General features: G+C 40.8%; 1 protein-coding gene across 1 annotated transcript; it reads right to left on the reverse strand.

Annotated features, from left to right (window-relative positions):
* Window positions 1-579: 579 nt before the first annotated feature.
* Window positions 580-12,260, reverse strand: dnmt1 (DNA (cytosine-5-)-methyltransferase 1). Its single transcript, XM_014983404.2, has 34 exons — window positions 11,318-12,260; window positions 10,877-10,913; window positions 10,583-10,690; window positions 9,473-9,713; window positions 9,304-9,376; window positions 9,128-9,209; window positions 8,997-9,037; window positions 8,859-8,913; window positions 8,666-8,749; window positions 8,469-8,578; window positions 8,270-8,388; window positions 8,095-8,187; window positions 7,870-8,021; window positions 7,589-7,776; window positions 6,694-6,874; window positions 6,503-6,600; window positions 6,230-6,377; window positions 5,616-5,731; window positions 5,340-5,541; window positions 5,130-5,263; window positions 4,796-4,975; window positions 3,958-4,182; window positions 3,678-3,870; window positions 3,483-3,573; window positions 3,259-3,393; window positions 2,730-3,012; window positions 2,502-2,643; window positions 2,240-2,406; window positions 1,983-2,160; window positions 1,709-1,904; window positions 1,463-1,626; window positions 1,143-1,259; window positions 920-1,016; window positions 580-835 (listed from the first exon to the last, which is right to left on the reverse strand). The coding sequence occupies exons 1-34, from the start codon at window positions 11,362-11,364 to the stop codon at window positions 801-803; spliced, it is 4,512 nt and encodes a 1,503-aa protein (XP_014838890.1). The 5' UTR covers window positions 11,365-12,260; the 3' UTR covers window positions 580-800.
* Window positions 12,261-15,600: the final 3,340 nt, after the last annotated feature.

A 15,600-nucleotide genomic window follows, 5' to 3' on the forward strand; every position in this document is an offset into this window, starting at 1 on the left:
TGGGATGATAAAGCCACTCTAGAGGTTGGAGGTTATCAAGGTGTGGGCTGTGGTTAGTGACACGCTCAAGAGCTGCCAGACAGATGTCCAAATTTGGCCCACACTCCGTTACGCCAAAGACATTAGAGGACGAAACAGAAGTGGGGCTCAGTGGTCCAAAATAATTTTCAGACAAAAGTAATTTAGAAGTTAGATTGTGGACAGAGTGAGGTTCAGTTTGAAGTTTCCAGATTATTTGGGTAGTGTCAAATCTTCTGGCATTTTCCATGTTTTGTGAATTCATTTAAAGCCCTTGTTTCCCCTCTACCTAAAAGCTGACTCAGCATCTTCCCATACTGGGGTTTTAGATTTCAGGCTATAGCCCATTATCCCCTGAATAAATTGAAAAATCAGTATGTAGTGAAGCTATACACTAAGAATTGTTAGATTTACTGAAATAAATCATCTTGACATTTGTGTACCTTGTTAGTTAAATTTGTTCCAGCTATTGCCAGTTGCGGAGCTGGATGTGTGTGAAAGATGACAGGTCTGTACAAAAGCTGCATCCCCATTACTGGTATTAATGCAATGAATCGCATACAATTTCAGAAGAACTTTATTTGAAATATTACATATAAAATCTACATACAATTTATTCCACATTTAACATTTAACAACATGAATAAAAACAATTAAGACTCAATATGGAATGATTACTACATAGTACATAGTGGCCACTTGGTGACAGCTGGAAGTCAAAATTACTTTAAAAAGTATTCCAACATCAGCAATAAAACCTTTAAAACATGGAAATTGAGAAATTAATCTGAGACATCCATCTTCTCTTGTTTGACGTCTGAAAAACAAACAAAAAAAAAAAACGTTTAAATGGTAAATGCAGGTTTGGAGAAAAGAAACAGACAGAAACCAAATTACCCACCAGCTGTAGCTTGTTCCTCCTTCATCCTGTCTGAGACGCATTTCTTAATCTCCAGGCCGATGGCTCTGGAGAGGGGAGGAGGGACAGCGTTTCCAACCTGGGAGAGAAAACGCACGTCGTTTCTGATCACGAACTTATGTTTATTATTTTAGACACTTGATTATTTCATCTCCAAATGTAATTTTTTTTTGGGGGGAGGAGGGGAAATGCTTCTGTTAAATACCTGTCTGTGTTTGTCCAAGATGTTTCCAAAGAAGCGGTAGGTGTCGGGGAAGCCCTGAGAGCGAGCGCACTCCCTCACACTGACAACTCTGTGCTGCTCTGGATGCAGAACACGGCCCTGTAGTTACAGGTTTAGGTTAAAATCACAAGGAAAGAAAAAAAAGAATTAGGTCTATTATGAAATAGAAGCATCCACATCTTACTCATGAGCCACACAATGAACTTCCATCTAACCTGAAAATTCTTCAGGTTAGATGGAAGGTATTGGATAATTGCTTTTGGGGTTTAGCCATGAAATTCTTATCCAGAAAGCAAACGTACCTGCTTCCCCATGGGTTCAGGGTTGGTAACGGTTGTGCTGAAGAAGCCGTCCCACTCCAGTCTGCCGTACAGCCCGGCCCAGTGATTGTGGCGGTTCCCAGTGTGGGGCAGACACCAGGGGATCAGCGTGTTGAACTGCCTGTCGGCAGAGTCGCAGGTTTTCCCTAAAATAACCAGACGTTTCATCAGCTGGAGATGCAAGCGTCATCATTTCTATTAGAAATCAAGTAAATGAACCTTGCACACCTCCTGCACAGGTGCAGACGCCTCTGAGAGCACCGGTGCTGCTGCGTCCGTTCTTCTTGTCGTGATGCGTGTAACGTAGCTTCTTTGTCGTAGTGCCGTCTTTTAACCGAACTTCAATGTTGGGCAGATCTCTCCAGTCGGAGCCCGGAGCCAGAGGGATGTGACGCATCCTGGCCTCAACCAGAGCACTCATGTCCTGAAAACAGAATTGATTATTTAACATGAACAGCAGTAATTTGTGATGAGGTTATGTGAAAACTAAAATACAGCTGACCTTGCAGATATGGTCTCTGAGAATGGGCTGGTACTGCGAGCCTCTGATCTGCCTCTGGAACCAGGACTGAGGTTCTCCGTTGTAGGAAATCTCCAAAGCAGCGGCACCGTTGCGAATCTCGGGCAGGTCAGACATGGTGTCCCTGACTGTGATGGTCCTGTAGATGCCACCGTTCCCTCTGATGGACAACAGAACAGTTAGATCCACAATCCTTACAGAGATCTGCAGAGGTCAAACTTTGTTGTATTTTTTTTTACCTCGTCACGTTGCTGACGTATTTCTTCTCATCGACCGCCACGGTAAGCGAGCACGCTCTGGGAGCAAACACATGCAGAGGTTCAGGGTAGCGAGGAAGCTTCTCTCCTGGAGCAGCAGCCAGGATGATTGCCCTGCGGCGGGTCTGAGCAACGCCGTATTGACCGGCCTGATGAGCAGGAGAAAACAGATCTGGTTTAGCCTCAACAGGACAGTTTCAAACATCCACAACAGAAACGGAGCGGTCTGCACGGTGGTACCCACCTGAAGGACTCCAAAGGTGCACTGGTAGCCCATTCGCACCAGGCAGCGCAGAGTCAGCTTCAGGACCATGGAGTTCTTGAAGGATACAAAGTTCCTCACGTTTTCCAGCAGGAAGAACTTCGGTCGGTAGTAGTCGCAGTAACTGCATGAGGAGCCATTCAATCAGCAATCCAAACTGGATCGTCTTCCATGTAATTAATATTCATGGCGAGTCAACAAAACACTCACCTCAGATAGGAGACCACGAGTGAGTTTTTGAACTTAGAATAAGTGCGAGAATTGAAGCGGTTCATTCCACTGAAACCTTGGCAAGGAGGTCCGCCGCACAACATTTCTACATCTCCCTTCTGAGGCAGCTTTTGGCCAAGGGAGTTGGTCTTTTCTCCAGACATGACCAGCTTCAGGAGGACATTGCAGTCCTCTGTGAACACCGTGGTGCCAGGATTGTTGAGTCTGAACGCCTGTGCAGCAGGCTCCCACATCTCAATAGCCCAGAGGGTCTCGGAGATACCTGAAGAGAACCCGGGATATCTGGAGGTTTCACGAGTTTAACTAGTATTGCCACAACATTTCAGAGCTGTTGCATATTTAAGGCCGACTTACATTCTTTAAAATTAACTCAAAACGTTTTAAGGACTTAATTTTAGAAACGTGAATTTAAAACTTTTTAATATGCACATACCCTGCAACAAGAGGAAATTATGGGCAACATATTTGTGTGAAATATTCTGGTAACTGAAATGCAATATGAACCTACCGGCCTGGTGGAAGCCTTCAGAAAGTCCACCACAGCCAGAGAAAACATCAAGGGTGCGATATTTTGGTACTTTAAGTGTCTGTGGTTCCGTGCGAGACTCTTGTGGTTCTTGTGATGCTTTTCCTTTGCCTTTGCCTGATAAGCGTAAAGTGAAATATCTGTCAGCAACAAATTCAAGAACATCAAGATATGCATGTAGGGCCTTTTTTTTAAAAAAAACCAACCTTTTCCTTTGCCCTTCCCCTTCCCTTTATGAACACAAGAGCGGGCATGGTTAGGAGGATCTTCAAAACTCTTTGATTTAGCGTTGTAAGCCTGTAAGACAGAACAAATATCAGACATATGCTACACTTGAAGAGATGCTTAGTTCAGGCAAATTTGAATTGACAGCAGAAGAACAGAAGAGGCAACAGCCGTACCTCCAGGAAATAGAAGCGGTCCGGTCCACCGCTGGAGTAATCTTGGACAGATTCATTCAGGTCTTCTGCGTACTCTACTTGACAACGTCCGAGAACCTCAGACATGCTAACTGTCACTTCCTCATCACTCCAGTAGAGCTGATTAATGTCTGTATGGTAACTGGCTTTGACACCTCTGTGTGTGTTCTCCGGCCTGATTATTTACACAAATATCTGTTAATTCTTCACTCCTTTACACAAAACCCCCCTTATAGATCCTGAAAATTAATGAAACATGTACCTATAGAACTTGTAGAGCCTCAGCTTGACCTCTGAGGTGTCCGATTTTCCGTTGCTGCGGCGATGACAGAAAATCTCCTTGATGCGGCCAACACGGAAAGGCTCTGGGGCATCCAGGTTTGACCCCTTAATGTAGTCTGAAGACTTCCTGTAGTACTCTGGATACAGATCTTCATCCACATCCTCTTTCCTGTGGGAGCGCTTCACCGGGCTGGCTGGTTTCACACTGGAAAAAAAACAGAAAAAGTTGTTCATTATTTATTTTACATCAAGCATTTTTACTTTGTTCATTATTCTTTGGAGAGATTTGCATGCTTTTTCATGGTTTTAAATTCCATAAATCACTTTGTTGCACTTTACTGCATAAAAAAAGTGCTCCACACAAAACAGTTCGTATGGACCATGACCCACATGTCAATTATTAGATCAGTCAGTCTACCACTCAAGTCAATCCTCAGTAAAATCGAGACGATTTCTCATAGACCATTTCATAACTTGCAGGTTGCTTGAATGACATCTTGTTTGTAGTCCATAAAGTACAGAACGATGAACCAAATTGCCTGACAGAATTGCTTGTAAGGTCACATCAGAAACTAGGAGTACAGAAAGTGTTGGTTTCTTTTGCATAATTTACTGTAGCTTTTCCAGAAAAGTCAAAAAGGTCAGTGATTGGTTGGCTTCCAACAGTTTGTTTGCATCTCTGTTCTCAGTCACTGGACTTCTGATTGCACCAAATATAAATCAAGTTCATCTCCAGCAGCCTTGTTATATCTACCCGTTCGAGCTACAGAAACCCAATCATTTCTACTTTGTTTAAACAAGGAAACATTTTTTGTTACCTAAAACTGAAGGCTTCAGGAGGCATGTAGACGCTGTCTCCAACTCTGAACTGTTCTCCCTTGAAGCAGGCCAACGCATACAGAGCCTTGTTGTCGCTGTCTTCGTTTTCCAGGGGTTCAAACGCTCGAGGCACTTCCTGCTCATCACGCTCTTTAGTACGGGCGCAGCTGCCACAGAACCTAAATGAAAACGTAACCAAGTTAACGAAACAACATCATAAAAAGCTAGAAAAATGAAGTAGTAATCCTTGGCATTATTCGATGCCAAACAAATTATTTTACATGCCTTTTTATTGATCTTATTGAACAGGTTAAAGTTTATAAAGCCATTTACCTGAACTTGCAGTCTTCTGACTGTTCAGTCTTAGGAGGAGTCTCAAACCGAGCAAACTCGGTGTCATACCAGAACTGGTAGAAGAAACTCTTCCCATCGTCGTCAATCACCTTCAGGTCAACATCCACCCCACCCTGAAATAACCGGAGCCTCTAAATAAGCAATTCAGGACAAAATGCAATACACAGTGCATCAAGACTACCAACTGACCTCCATGAACCAGTTGTCTGATGGAGCTTTGTACATGACGTTCACTTTCCCCTGTACATAATTCAGCAGCATGTCTTCGCATTCATCGACGATAACCAGCTCCAGAGGATCAGAGGACTCTCCAAGGACTGTGTGGATCCCACGGAGGAACCAGTGGGCGTGAAACATCTTCCCATTATTGTCCTCCCACAATGACGTGATCCTGGAGAGGAATATCCCATTAGGTAATAGCAGGTTACTCTTGATGACGTTAGAGGACATAAAGAGATGTCATACCTTGCCAGATACAGGGGAGTGGACGGATCTTCTGATGAAACTGAGACGCAGTCTCCCACTTCCAGCACTTCATCGTTCAAGGAGACCTTCTTGTAGTACTGCCTCTTCCCTACGGTCTGAAGAGAATCAGAGTTAAAAACCCATGCCCACACCACCACCCCTATTTGACAAAAACGTGAGGTGCTTTGTAAGGAAGACTGTAAATTAAAAAATAAAAATGAATCACTTCCACACTGGATATTTTATGATTATTAAAAAAAACAAGATGTATGTTTTGCAAATAACTAACCTGACTTTCTGTTATAGAAAGCACAAGAATCATGTAATTGATTTGAGTTTCAACAAATCTGCCTCACTTCATGGTGATGTTAACAGGAAACTAAATCGTGTTAACGGAAACATGCTTCAGCCTACAACTGCTGGTTTCCATGCATGTTGATGGTAATGCTACTGCCACCTGCTGGCAGAACGCAGGTATCACAGAATTTTGTTTTCTGATTGAAACCATCTAAACTCCCAAAATCTCAAGCAGTGAATCTTGTTTTGTTTTTTGTCATTATGCAGATTGTGTTTGATAGAAAATCCAACCCTGTTATCACAACATTAAATCCTACCTCAACAGGCTCACCAACCCATGCAAGTTTGGACTGGGTCTGCCTCTTTTTCTTGGTTTGAAGAACCTTTTTGGTCTTCTCTGCTGGAACATCTTCCTCCTCGACATTCTCATCATCCTCAGCCTCCTTTACAGCAAGGTTTGGACATCTAAGGGAAAATAATTACAAAGTTTAACATTAAAGAGAAAGAGCAAAATGAGATGAAAACCAAACAAAACAAACAAAAAAAAACAACTAAATTTGTGTTTTGTTTTGCTGCTTTAACATCCTCACCTTCTCTGCTTACAAGCTTGCTTGCTTTTGCCACTTCCTCCAAATTTGATCATGTCCTTGCATGCTGTGCACTTGCCACAGTCAGGAGACTGGCACACCTAGGGTGACAAAATCAAACGTTTTATTCATGTAGAGGTGCAGAGAAGGATCACCGTAGCATGGCATAAACCAGTTGGCCTTCTCCAACTCACTTCACAGACTCCACAACGCTGCCGTTTGACTCCTCCCTCCTTATCATTCTGCTCTATTTGATCAGCGAAGAAGGCGTCGAAAATCTGGTAGACCATCTTGGTTGTGGTGGCCTTGGTTGGTCCCTTGCTGTCCTTCTCGATCTTAGTTGGGTGGCGGATGGTCTGTCTTCTGGCAGCTCTCCTGTCAACGGAAGGCAGTTATTTAGTTTGAAGCTGTTGTTTTGGTTTCCCCTCATCACATGTGGAGTGATGACGTTATGACGCTTCTGGCCGTTAAACCCCAGCGTAAGGCCATGCAACGCAACAAGCAGAGAAACAAAAACACACACTAGATGGAAAAAGCATTTTGAAGTGAAGGTATTGAATGTGGAGAACTCTTGATTGTAAAGATTTTTCCTCTTCTAGAGACAAACTATGTTTTTTTTTTTTAATGAACTACCAGTTTACACATCTCAAACCAAAAGTGAACACATTAATGTAGCAAAAACTAGACTGCTTTACAAACTTGCTGCTACGGCCTGAAACCAAGTGTACATTTTACTGGCAGCAATTCACACACCTACTGATAAAAAATGCTATATTTAAACTAGGAAAATAATTTGGTATGTAAAGCAAAACCCTGGTTAAAAACAAAATGTTAGCATGAATTATGGTATGGATCTTTGAGCATCAAGCTTTGGAATGTTTCACACGAACACAGCCACAAACAAGCTAAATGCAATCACAGTAAAGCCTACCTACCAGTACAGCTGCATGCTGCATTAGGAAATGTTAAAGGAATATTAGATATCTGGGAGACGAGGAGTATAAATACACAAATACAAAAGTAGTAAAAAAACAACAACAGCTTGTTTACAGGAGCTTTCATCGTCGGCTCACGGTCACAGATCTTTACCTCTTTCCCAGGGTGACTCCTGCCAGTTTGATCAGATCTCTCATGCAGGGAGTAACAATGATTGGCTGCTCGTCTGAGTCGCCGGCCTCATCATAACTCTCCACTTGCTCCACCACGAACTGGGCGTGGCGCAGCAAGGTGTCTTCAGTGAAGCAGTTGAAGTTCAGTCCTGCTGGAGGGACGGTGGTCTGCAGGAAACGGACAGAGGCGATCAGCGCCGCAGCATAAAAAAAAAAAAAAAAAAAGCCTCAAAGTGCTCAAATTTTCACGCAAGAACTCACCTCAATCTTGTTGAGAAGATCTTCGTAGGTGGCGTCTGGGTTCTTCTGGAGGAATTCCACCACAATCTTGCTCATGTAGATTTTCTCCTGCATCAGTGCGAAAATGGGAGCGTACTCCTCGCTGGGCTCCATCAGGATGTAGTCAGCAAAAGCTGCACAAACGAAGACGATGTCAGCGAGTCGCTTAAATGGTGTAAGGCGTTTGGTAAGAAGAGGAGAACTTACATGTTGTGAATCCAATTAAAGCCTTTTCTCCTCCATCGAAACCAGTTATCCACCAGGCGTTGATGGGTCCAAGCTTTCTGGCAAAAACACCGCCTGAGTCGAAGAAAACGCAGCATATGTTGTAGAATTCCAAGCAACCAACAAAAGGTTTACGTCTCGAAGGAAACCGTCGTACTGGTTAAGCCCGGGCTGTCGTCATAGATCGGTTTCACATAGCAGCTGAAGTAAAGCTCCACGTTCTTCTCAATCAGCCCAGAGTCAAACGGGCAAAGATGGCCGCGCTTGTCGTACACGCTGCAAAGAAACAACACACCACTTAGACAAGAACCATCACAGAGCACATGGCAGCTTGGATCCAGACCGGATCTCCATACCCGAAGTTTGTGATCCGGTGCTGTGGCAGATGGTCGTAACTCTCAAATCCGTCCTCATTAGCCTCAAACAGCGACAAACTCTCATGAGTTAACATCTCTGGCTCTTCAAGCTGAAGGTGGAGGTTAAAAATAGTCAGGTCTGGAATTAAACGCCACCCTGAAGGGGCTCTGACCATCTGAAAACACGAGGCTCTCACCGCGTTATCAGGATCCCCTTGAAACATCTTCAGATCCGGATCATCCAGATACTGCCTACAGTCAGGGCATTTAGGAGGCGGCGTCTGGAGAGAAAAAAAAAAAGAAAAAAAGAAATAAGTCAAAGAAAAACACTGAAGCTGTTCATGTTGTTACAAACCACAGCATCAATGTTTAAAAGAAGCATCTCAATACCTTTGCAGCAGGTCCTGGTTTAGTAATCTTGGATTTTGACTCCTCTGGAGCAAGTCTGCAGAAAACAAGACAAAAGTTGGAAGTAATAAATTCACTCCAGGAGTAAAAAATAAATCTTTCGGGTAGGCAAGGACTTACTTTTCATCAGAATCCGCCTTGAGGCGTTTCTCCTCCTGAGTCTGCAACAAAGTGCAAAATAGATTTTTAACAAACACTGAAAGTCCAACCCTGATCAGACGTTCGTATCGGCTGATCAATAAAATCATCACCTCTTCAGTGTCGTCTTCTTTCTGCGTTTCATTTATTCCGTTGACAGCTTCTCCGTTCAAGTCCTCGGATTTGCGTTTCTGACTGTAAAGCAAATCCATTTAAATGTCAGCCACTTCCTGAGAGAAATAATTTGACTCTCCCTTTTCTTTTCAGAACACATGAAGCCGTTACGTACACTTTGGAGAACAGTGACAAGATGGTTGGCTGTTTGCCACTGTTTCTGGTGACTCTGGTGCTGGTCGGTGATTCTACGAAATAGTTTAGGAAATTAAAAAAGTCTCTCAAAACATAAAAAAAATAAATAATCAAAAATCAGAATTTGATGGAGCAAGTGTGAAACTAACTTTTAGTTTCAGAGTTTGCCTTGCTCCTGCGTCCACCTTTCCCTTTGAGAGCAGCTGGTGACTTGGTTTCTGTTTCTTCTCGTTCTGTCACCATATTTACATCTTCGTCCTCTTTATCTTTATGGGAGCCATTAGCAAACCCATTCGCCTTTCCATTCTGCTCCACGCCGTCCTCATGTGAGCCATTTTCAAGACGAAGCTCTTTGCCCAGCAAGACCTTAACTTTAGAGATGTAAACCTCCTGAGGAAAAAAAAAAAAGTTACAGTTAGACGGCAGATTATAGGAGCATCTTCATGAATAAGAAAATCATGAGGAAATGAATTTAAATGTGTCAAATACACAGTGACTCTTCTTAGGATTAGTTAATATGATTATGACGTTAGAGCCGATTAAAACTTATAAATCTGACAAGACAAACCAAAGTATTACAAATCCGACTAAAGAAGATATTCTTAATATGGAAATGTTAGGTTAAGGCTAATCATGAAGAAAACTGCTAACTTGACAGTTGTCCAGCAGACGGTCAAACCGGCCACAGAAGCTCATCCTTAAACAAGTTCTCTCAGAGCTGTTCCTAAACACATTCATGGAAGGTTTTGGGGAAGGAAAAAGGTGGAAGGATTAAAGGATTAACTGTAGCCAAAAGAAGACTGAACAATGATGAAGCACTGGATTCATGATGTTTCAGGTTCAATGTGAAGCTTCCACAGTTTGTGATGATTTGGGGGAGCAATGTCACCTTCAGCAGGTGATACAGGCTGTCTTATCAAAATCACCTCAAACACAGGGATGCGCTCAGCAACCTTAAACCTCTGCTTGCTTCCTTGAGCTGATAAACTGTCTGGAGATTACATCCAAACAACACAAATGAGCTGAAGTCTGCTAATAAAGCACACACCTGACCGAATAAGTGGGTGATTTTAAGGTGTCTGTGGGACTTTATGGTCCCACAGAAACACTCTAAGCTACCATCACCAAATTTAACAGAAAAAAACAAACCAAGTTTTCATTTTTGCAACTGAATCAATAAAACAAATGTACTTTTCAATGTAGTGATATGTATTCAAGTAGCTAGGCAAGAACAGAAATAAATACACAGAATCCCTGACCTTTGAGATTTCTGAATTCTTCATTTTCTCCTCCAGATTGGTCAGCTGGTCCTGAGCGTCATCATGCAGGAAGTCCTGCACCAACCTTAGCTTCTCTTTCACCTGATCCTGAAATAACAGGTTCACAGTAATGACAATTTCAGGTAAAAAAAAAAAAATACAACACACAATTACATTCCCTTAATTATGTCAAACTTAATTTTATTAAATTCTAATGAAGCAGACGTAATAACTATTACAGCATGGGTCGCACGAAGCAGCCATACAGTGTTATTGATTACAAACTTTACTTGCCTCCTCTGGAGATCCATCTTCATCCAGCATCTGCAACCTATACCGACAACACATGACAAGTTAACGTTACAGTTATCCCAAAGGAACAGCACGCTGACTTATATATCGTAATATTGAAATCACGTAAACAGAAAGAACGGGGAAAAAACATAAATAAGAAAACTTCATGAGTGGCGCCAAATCACGCACACGAACCCATCCATTGTGAGGCTAACCATGCTAGCAAGCTAATATCAGAAGGAAAAACTACCAGCTGAATTTGACAATTGGCAACAAGCTAACGCTAGCTGCAGATGCTACTGCAAGCAAAGCGGTGAAATTCAGCAGTCATAAGCAGCGGGGTAAGTGACAAATTTCCAGGCCTGCTGTTGTAACTCCTAAAATAACATAGATTGCTACATACCTATCACAATATTAGCATTTTTTTTTATATTACCATACCTCTTTCTCACGTCGTCGGGCAAAGACAAGGACGTTTTGGATGGCATCGTAAAAAGCTACTTAAAAGCCGAAAGACAGACACGATAAAACTGCTTTAAAACTGTTAAAACACCAGGTTGAGCCCGCTGTCATTAACCACAGCACGGATCCACAGTGACCCGCCAGTCTGTGGACGCTTCCTAACGTGGATGCTATGCAGTTCGGGCGCGCAGGCCGTGTTTTCGCGCGGAATGTAGCGTTGGGATTTGCGTGTCCTTTCCGGGAGCCGAATCTTTTGGCTTAGAACGCCAGCAAGAGCCGAGTCTTCCGTTTCCCAAATAGCTTCACTTCTTCTTGCCCTGGGAAATAACTTTTAATATGTAATTCATACATGGAAACACAATCCTAATCCTTTATTGATTATTGTTTTCTCAATGCAATAATTTTAACTTGGTTGATATAAAAAATGTTAGAAAATGCTTTTTTTTTTTTTTTAATAAAGAACGTGTTTACACATTTTATAAAAAAATCGCAGATTGTAAGAGGATGTGAAGACAGGAGTGGTACGAAAAGCTGCTTTCACTGGCTAGTTGAGCTTGACTCTTTTGTCCGTTTGCGGATTTGTCGCAGAACTGTCTTTTGAAAGAGGCTTAACACTGTGTCTATTTTTCAGAGTGATGGATGATCTTGGCTTATTTTTTAACTGAATCTCAGCATAAATAGTTTGGAATCATTATATCTTTCTAGTATGTCATTGTATACATGATATACAAAGTTAATATAAAATGGCCAGTAAAAGTTTTTCGGATGGTAGGTATCATTACTGAATATGCCAATAATGAGCTGGCACATCCAGCCGGCTCAGTTGCGAGCGATACAGCAGTAACGGAAACCCCGGCACTGCAAACGCTACCATTACAAAGACTTATGGGTAAAATACCCTATATATAAAATATACAATCTCTATTGAACAATTGAGTTGGGCTCACAAACGCATTTTATGTGTCGAATGTAGACCTCTTAAGTAGAACAGTTAGTATTAGGAGGCTAAATATTGCCCAAATTATACATGTTTATAAATAAACAAACAGCCACGGTTTCCCCCTGATGTTTCACACTTGTTGAAGTCCGATGACAGGCGGAAGTAAAAAGAATATTGTTTACTAATGGGCAATAACAGAAATATCCATCTCGGCATTTGCGATTTGAACCTTTATAACACGCTTAGTATGCGAAAGTTAGTTTATTTTGTAGCTCTCCTTTATTGTAATCATATATCAAACGCATTCCTAACTCCACATTTCACTTTGGCAAAAATATTTTCAAATGCTAGGTTAAAACGGAAAAAAACAAAACAAAAAACAGATGGGATTTAAATGCAGGGTTCCAACTATGTCTCACTGAAGTACGCAGAGGTAGTGGTGACAAAACCCCCCTCAAAAGGTAACTGGTTGATGGTACATAATGAATCAGCTGACTGTTTTCAGATAAACCACATTTGAACATTAAGCTTCTCTACCTTTTGCAGTGTTTTAGAATGTGTCCTAAAGCAGCTCAGTCATTCTGAGCTAATTTAGCAATGTTACGGTTCAGTCATTCTTGAGAATAGGGACAAAACAGGTCCTGTGGATAAAGCACAAAATTTGAATAAAATATACACAAAATATAGTTTTTTCAAATATCTGACTAAACTAACCTGGGTCATGTGAGCACAACATTGTATATTTTCCTGGTGTTTGCTGAATATTTTTTTATTTTAAGCGTTGTAGTAGGTGGATGGTGTCTGTAAAATCCCTTGTCCTGGAGCAGAACACAATACACTATAATAGTTTAAAACAATTAAAGGAATACTAAGATAATATATTATGACAATTAAATATAAGTATTCATATAAATAATTATAAAAGTATCAATAAACTGAATTAAAAATCATTTTTACATGTTTTCCAACTCCATTGAAATTTGTCCCAAGTTTCTGTCAACACCGTCAGACATAAAACGAATGTAAAAAAATCAGGCATTATTGGGGGGCACCAGAACTTCTGAGGACCCCATGACCACTTCCTTTCTCTTCCTTTGCTAAGAGGGCTAGTTAGCTCTGGTTAGCATATGTTATTATTTAGTTTTTTTTTTCTTTTTATTCCTAAGTTGCTTGTCACAACCATGATGTGTCAACACCATAACTGACAATTTACAAAACTTTGATTAAATTTTGTGAAATAAAAATTTAATTGTAGTATACTGTAAAGATTTCATGGACCTGATGAGCTACAATATATCTTCCTTCAGAATAACATCATATAAATTGAGGTAGTTTGGCATTTCGTCAACTCCATCAGATGTCAACAAAATCAGAGTTTTTGTGACTCTTTCAGTGAAATTGTTGTCAAATCTCACTTAAATGTGCAATTAATTCATTTTAATGTATTTTACATAAATTGCATCACTTCGCATGTATCAAGTATTTCTTTTTACTCACTAGTTTGTCACCACTTTCAGTTCTGTGTCAACTCCGTCATGCACTGTCAACTCCATCAGATGGACTTTATGTTGTTTTTTATTTTAAATAATATTTATTTTGTTTGTTGAGAAGCATTTGTCTGTAAAACTGAGTAAAATATCACTAATGTGGTCATTAAAAAATATTTTATATTTATTTTTTGTCAGATGGTGATGACAAAGTTCTGGGTCAGGTCAATTAAAAATTAATTTTAAAAAAAATTGTGCAACTGGGAGCCTGCACCTTAGCATATTTACATTTCCAAAACATTATTTGTCATATTTGCATAAGGTTGAGAAATAATAATAAAAAAAAGTTTGGGGAAAATTTAAACCCATTTTGTTCCTATTCTCAAGAATCACTGGGTTCTATGGAGAGGGAGGTATTGGTTCATTCATTGGGCCCAGTTTCTAAATATGTCAGATTCTGAAATTCCTTTCTCCACTCCCCCATCTGCACTCCAAACCTTGCAGTACTAAATGCTGTTTACACAGAGAAAAATCAGCCACTACCCAGTAAGTAATGGCTGACTTTCCATCAGGTTCAAGAAAATTTCAAAGAATTCTGAGGACATGTATTTGACTCATTTAGATTTTCAACTGTGGTTCTGGTCTAATAAAAGCATTTCATATCTTTCACTTCAGTTCACTCATCTCCCTATTGAATTTTCACTCTTCTGAGATTGGACTCCAGCAATATTTGCCGGGGTGGGAAACCCAAACCGCCCTCTTTTCTGAGACATCACACCTGAACTCCTTCTCTTCCAGATAGAGATAACTTCAGACCTTCATTTATCAGGTCAGTGCTGAATAGCTGAGATGTTTTGTGCAGGAAAACAGCAACGTCTGATCAGCTTACAGTTTCACTGTAATGTATGATTCAGATCCTACCCAGATTATGTTAGCTATTTGTCATACAGTCTGAATATTAAAAAAAAAAGAATGTTCCCTGATAAATGAGACCAATATAACATTAAAACTTTTGATATCGAATATATAAATGTATCATGTAACCTCTTCAACTCAATTGAAAACAAACTGGAATCTTCTGGGTGTGACATAAGTAAACAAATGGTGTGTTTATATAAATGTGAATGACTCTAAACTTTGTCCTTGCAGTCACTTTCAAAACCTAAAGAGGTTTTGAGGTTTTGCATTATAACCCTCTTCAGTTCAGCTAACAGATTGTTAATATGATTCAGACCTTTTCTCTGGTTGAGCTGTCATAGAAGTGTAATATTATTCTTTTAAGGTCTATATTGTGTTGTTGACTGTGGTTCACGGGGTAGGGATTCGTTCTGTAACCAAAAGGTTTCTGGTTCAATCCCCCAGTTTGTTTGCCCCTTGTGTTGTGCCCTTTGACAGCTCACCCACCTCACCTGTTGGGACCCCGGTGGCAGACAAGCTTCTGGGTAGCAGTGGCTACAGTGCGGCTTACCGCCATAAGGGTGTGAATAGCTACAGTTATTCAGACAACTTGAGGTCACTGAACTTGGCAAAAAAAAAAAATGCTATGCAAATGCGGGCAACTTACCATTTGTTGCCATTTCTGTTTATCATCAGCTGTTTAGTGTCCTTCACTGATTGGTACTTGAAACTGTTCATAATTCTCCTTGTCTGTTCCATGGAAATAAACAGTGCCTTAAAGTATGATGCTACAACTGCGATGCCTCCAAGTGTTAAATGTGTTTTAACACATTTTGTCCAGCAGGCTTTTGGGATACTTAACTGTGTTTTTTCTAAATTTATCTGGACTTGGACGACAGTATTCCATTATTTATCTAATGCCTTGGAAATTAATTGTA

Source organism: Poecilia mexicana, unplaced genomic scaffold (assembly GCF_051168715.1).
Source record: "Poecilia mexicana isolate PSO_F unplaced genomic scaffold, ASM5116871v1 scaffold_8, whole genome shotgun sequence".
Classification (NCBI taxonomy): domain Eukaryota; kingdom Metazoa; phylum Chordata; class Actinopteri; order Cyprinodontiformes; family Poeciliidae; genus Poecilia; species Poecilia mexicana.

What these genes read in the sequence shown, in the direction of transcription:
- dnmt1 (XM_014983404.2), bottom strand. Translation starts at nt 11,364, where the DNA reads ATGCCATCCAAAACGTCCTTGTCTTTGCCCGACGACGTGAGAAAGAG. An exon ending in TTGTCACTGTTCTCCAAAGT is followed by an intron (nt 9,210 to 9,303) that starts GTACGTAACGGC and finishes TTTGCTTTACAG; the next exon opens with TCAGAAACGCAAATCCGAGG. An exon ending in TTTAATTGGATTCACAACAT is followed by an intron (nt 8,022 to 8,094) that starts GTAAGTTCTCCT and finishes TCGTTTGTGCAG; the next exon opens with CTTTTGCTGACTACATCCTG.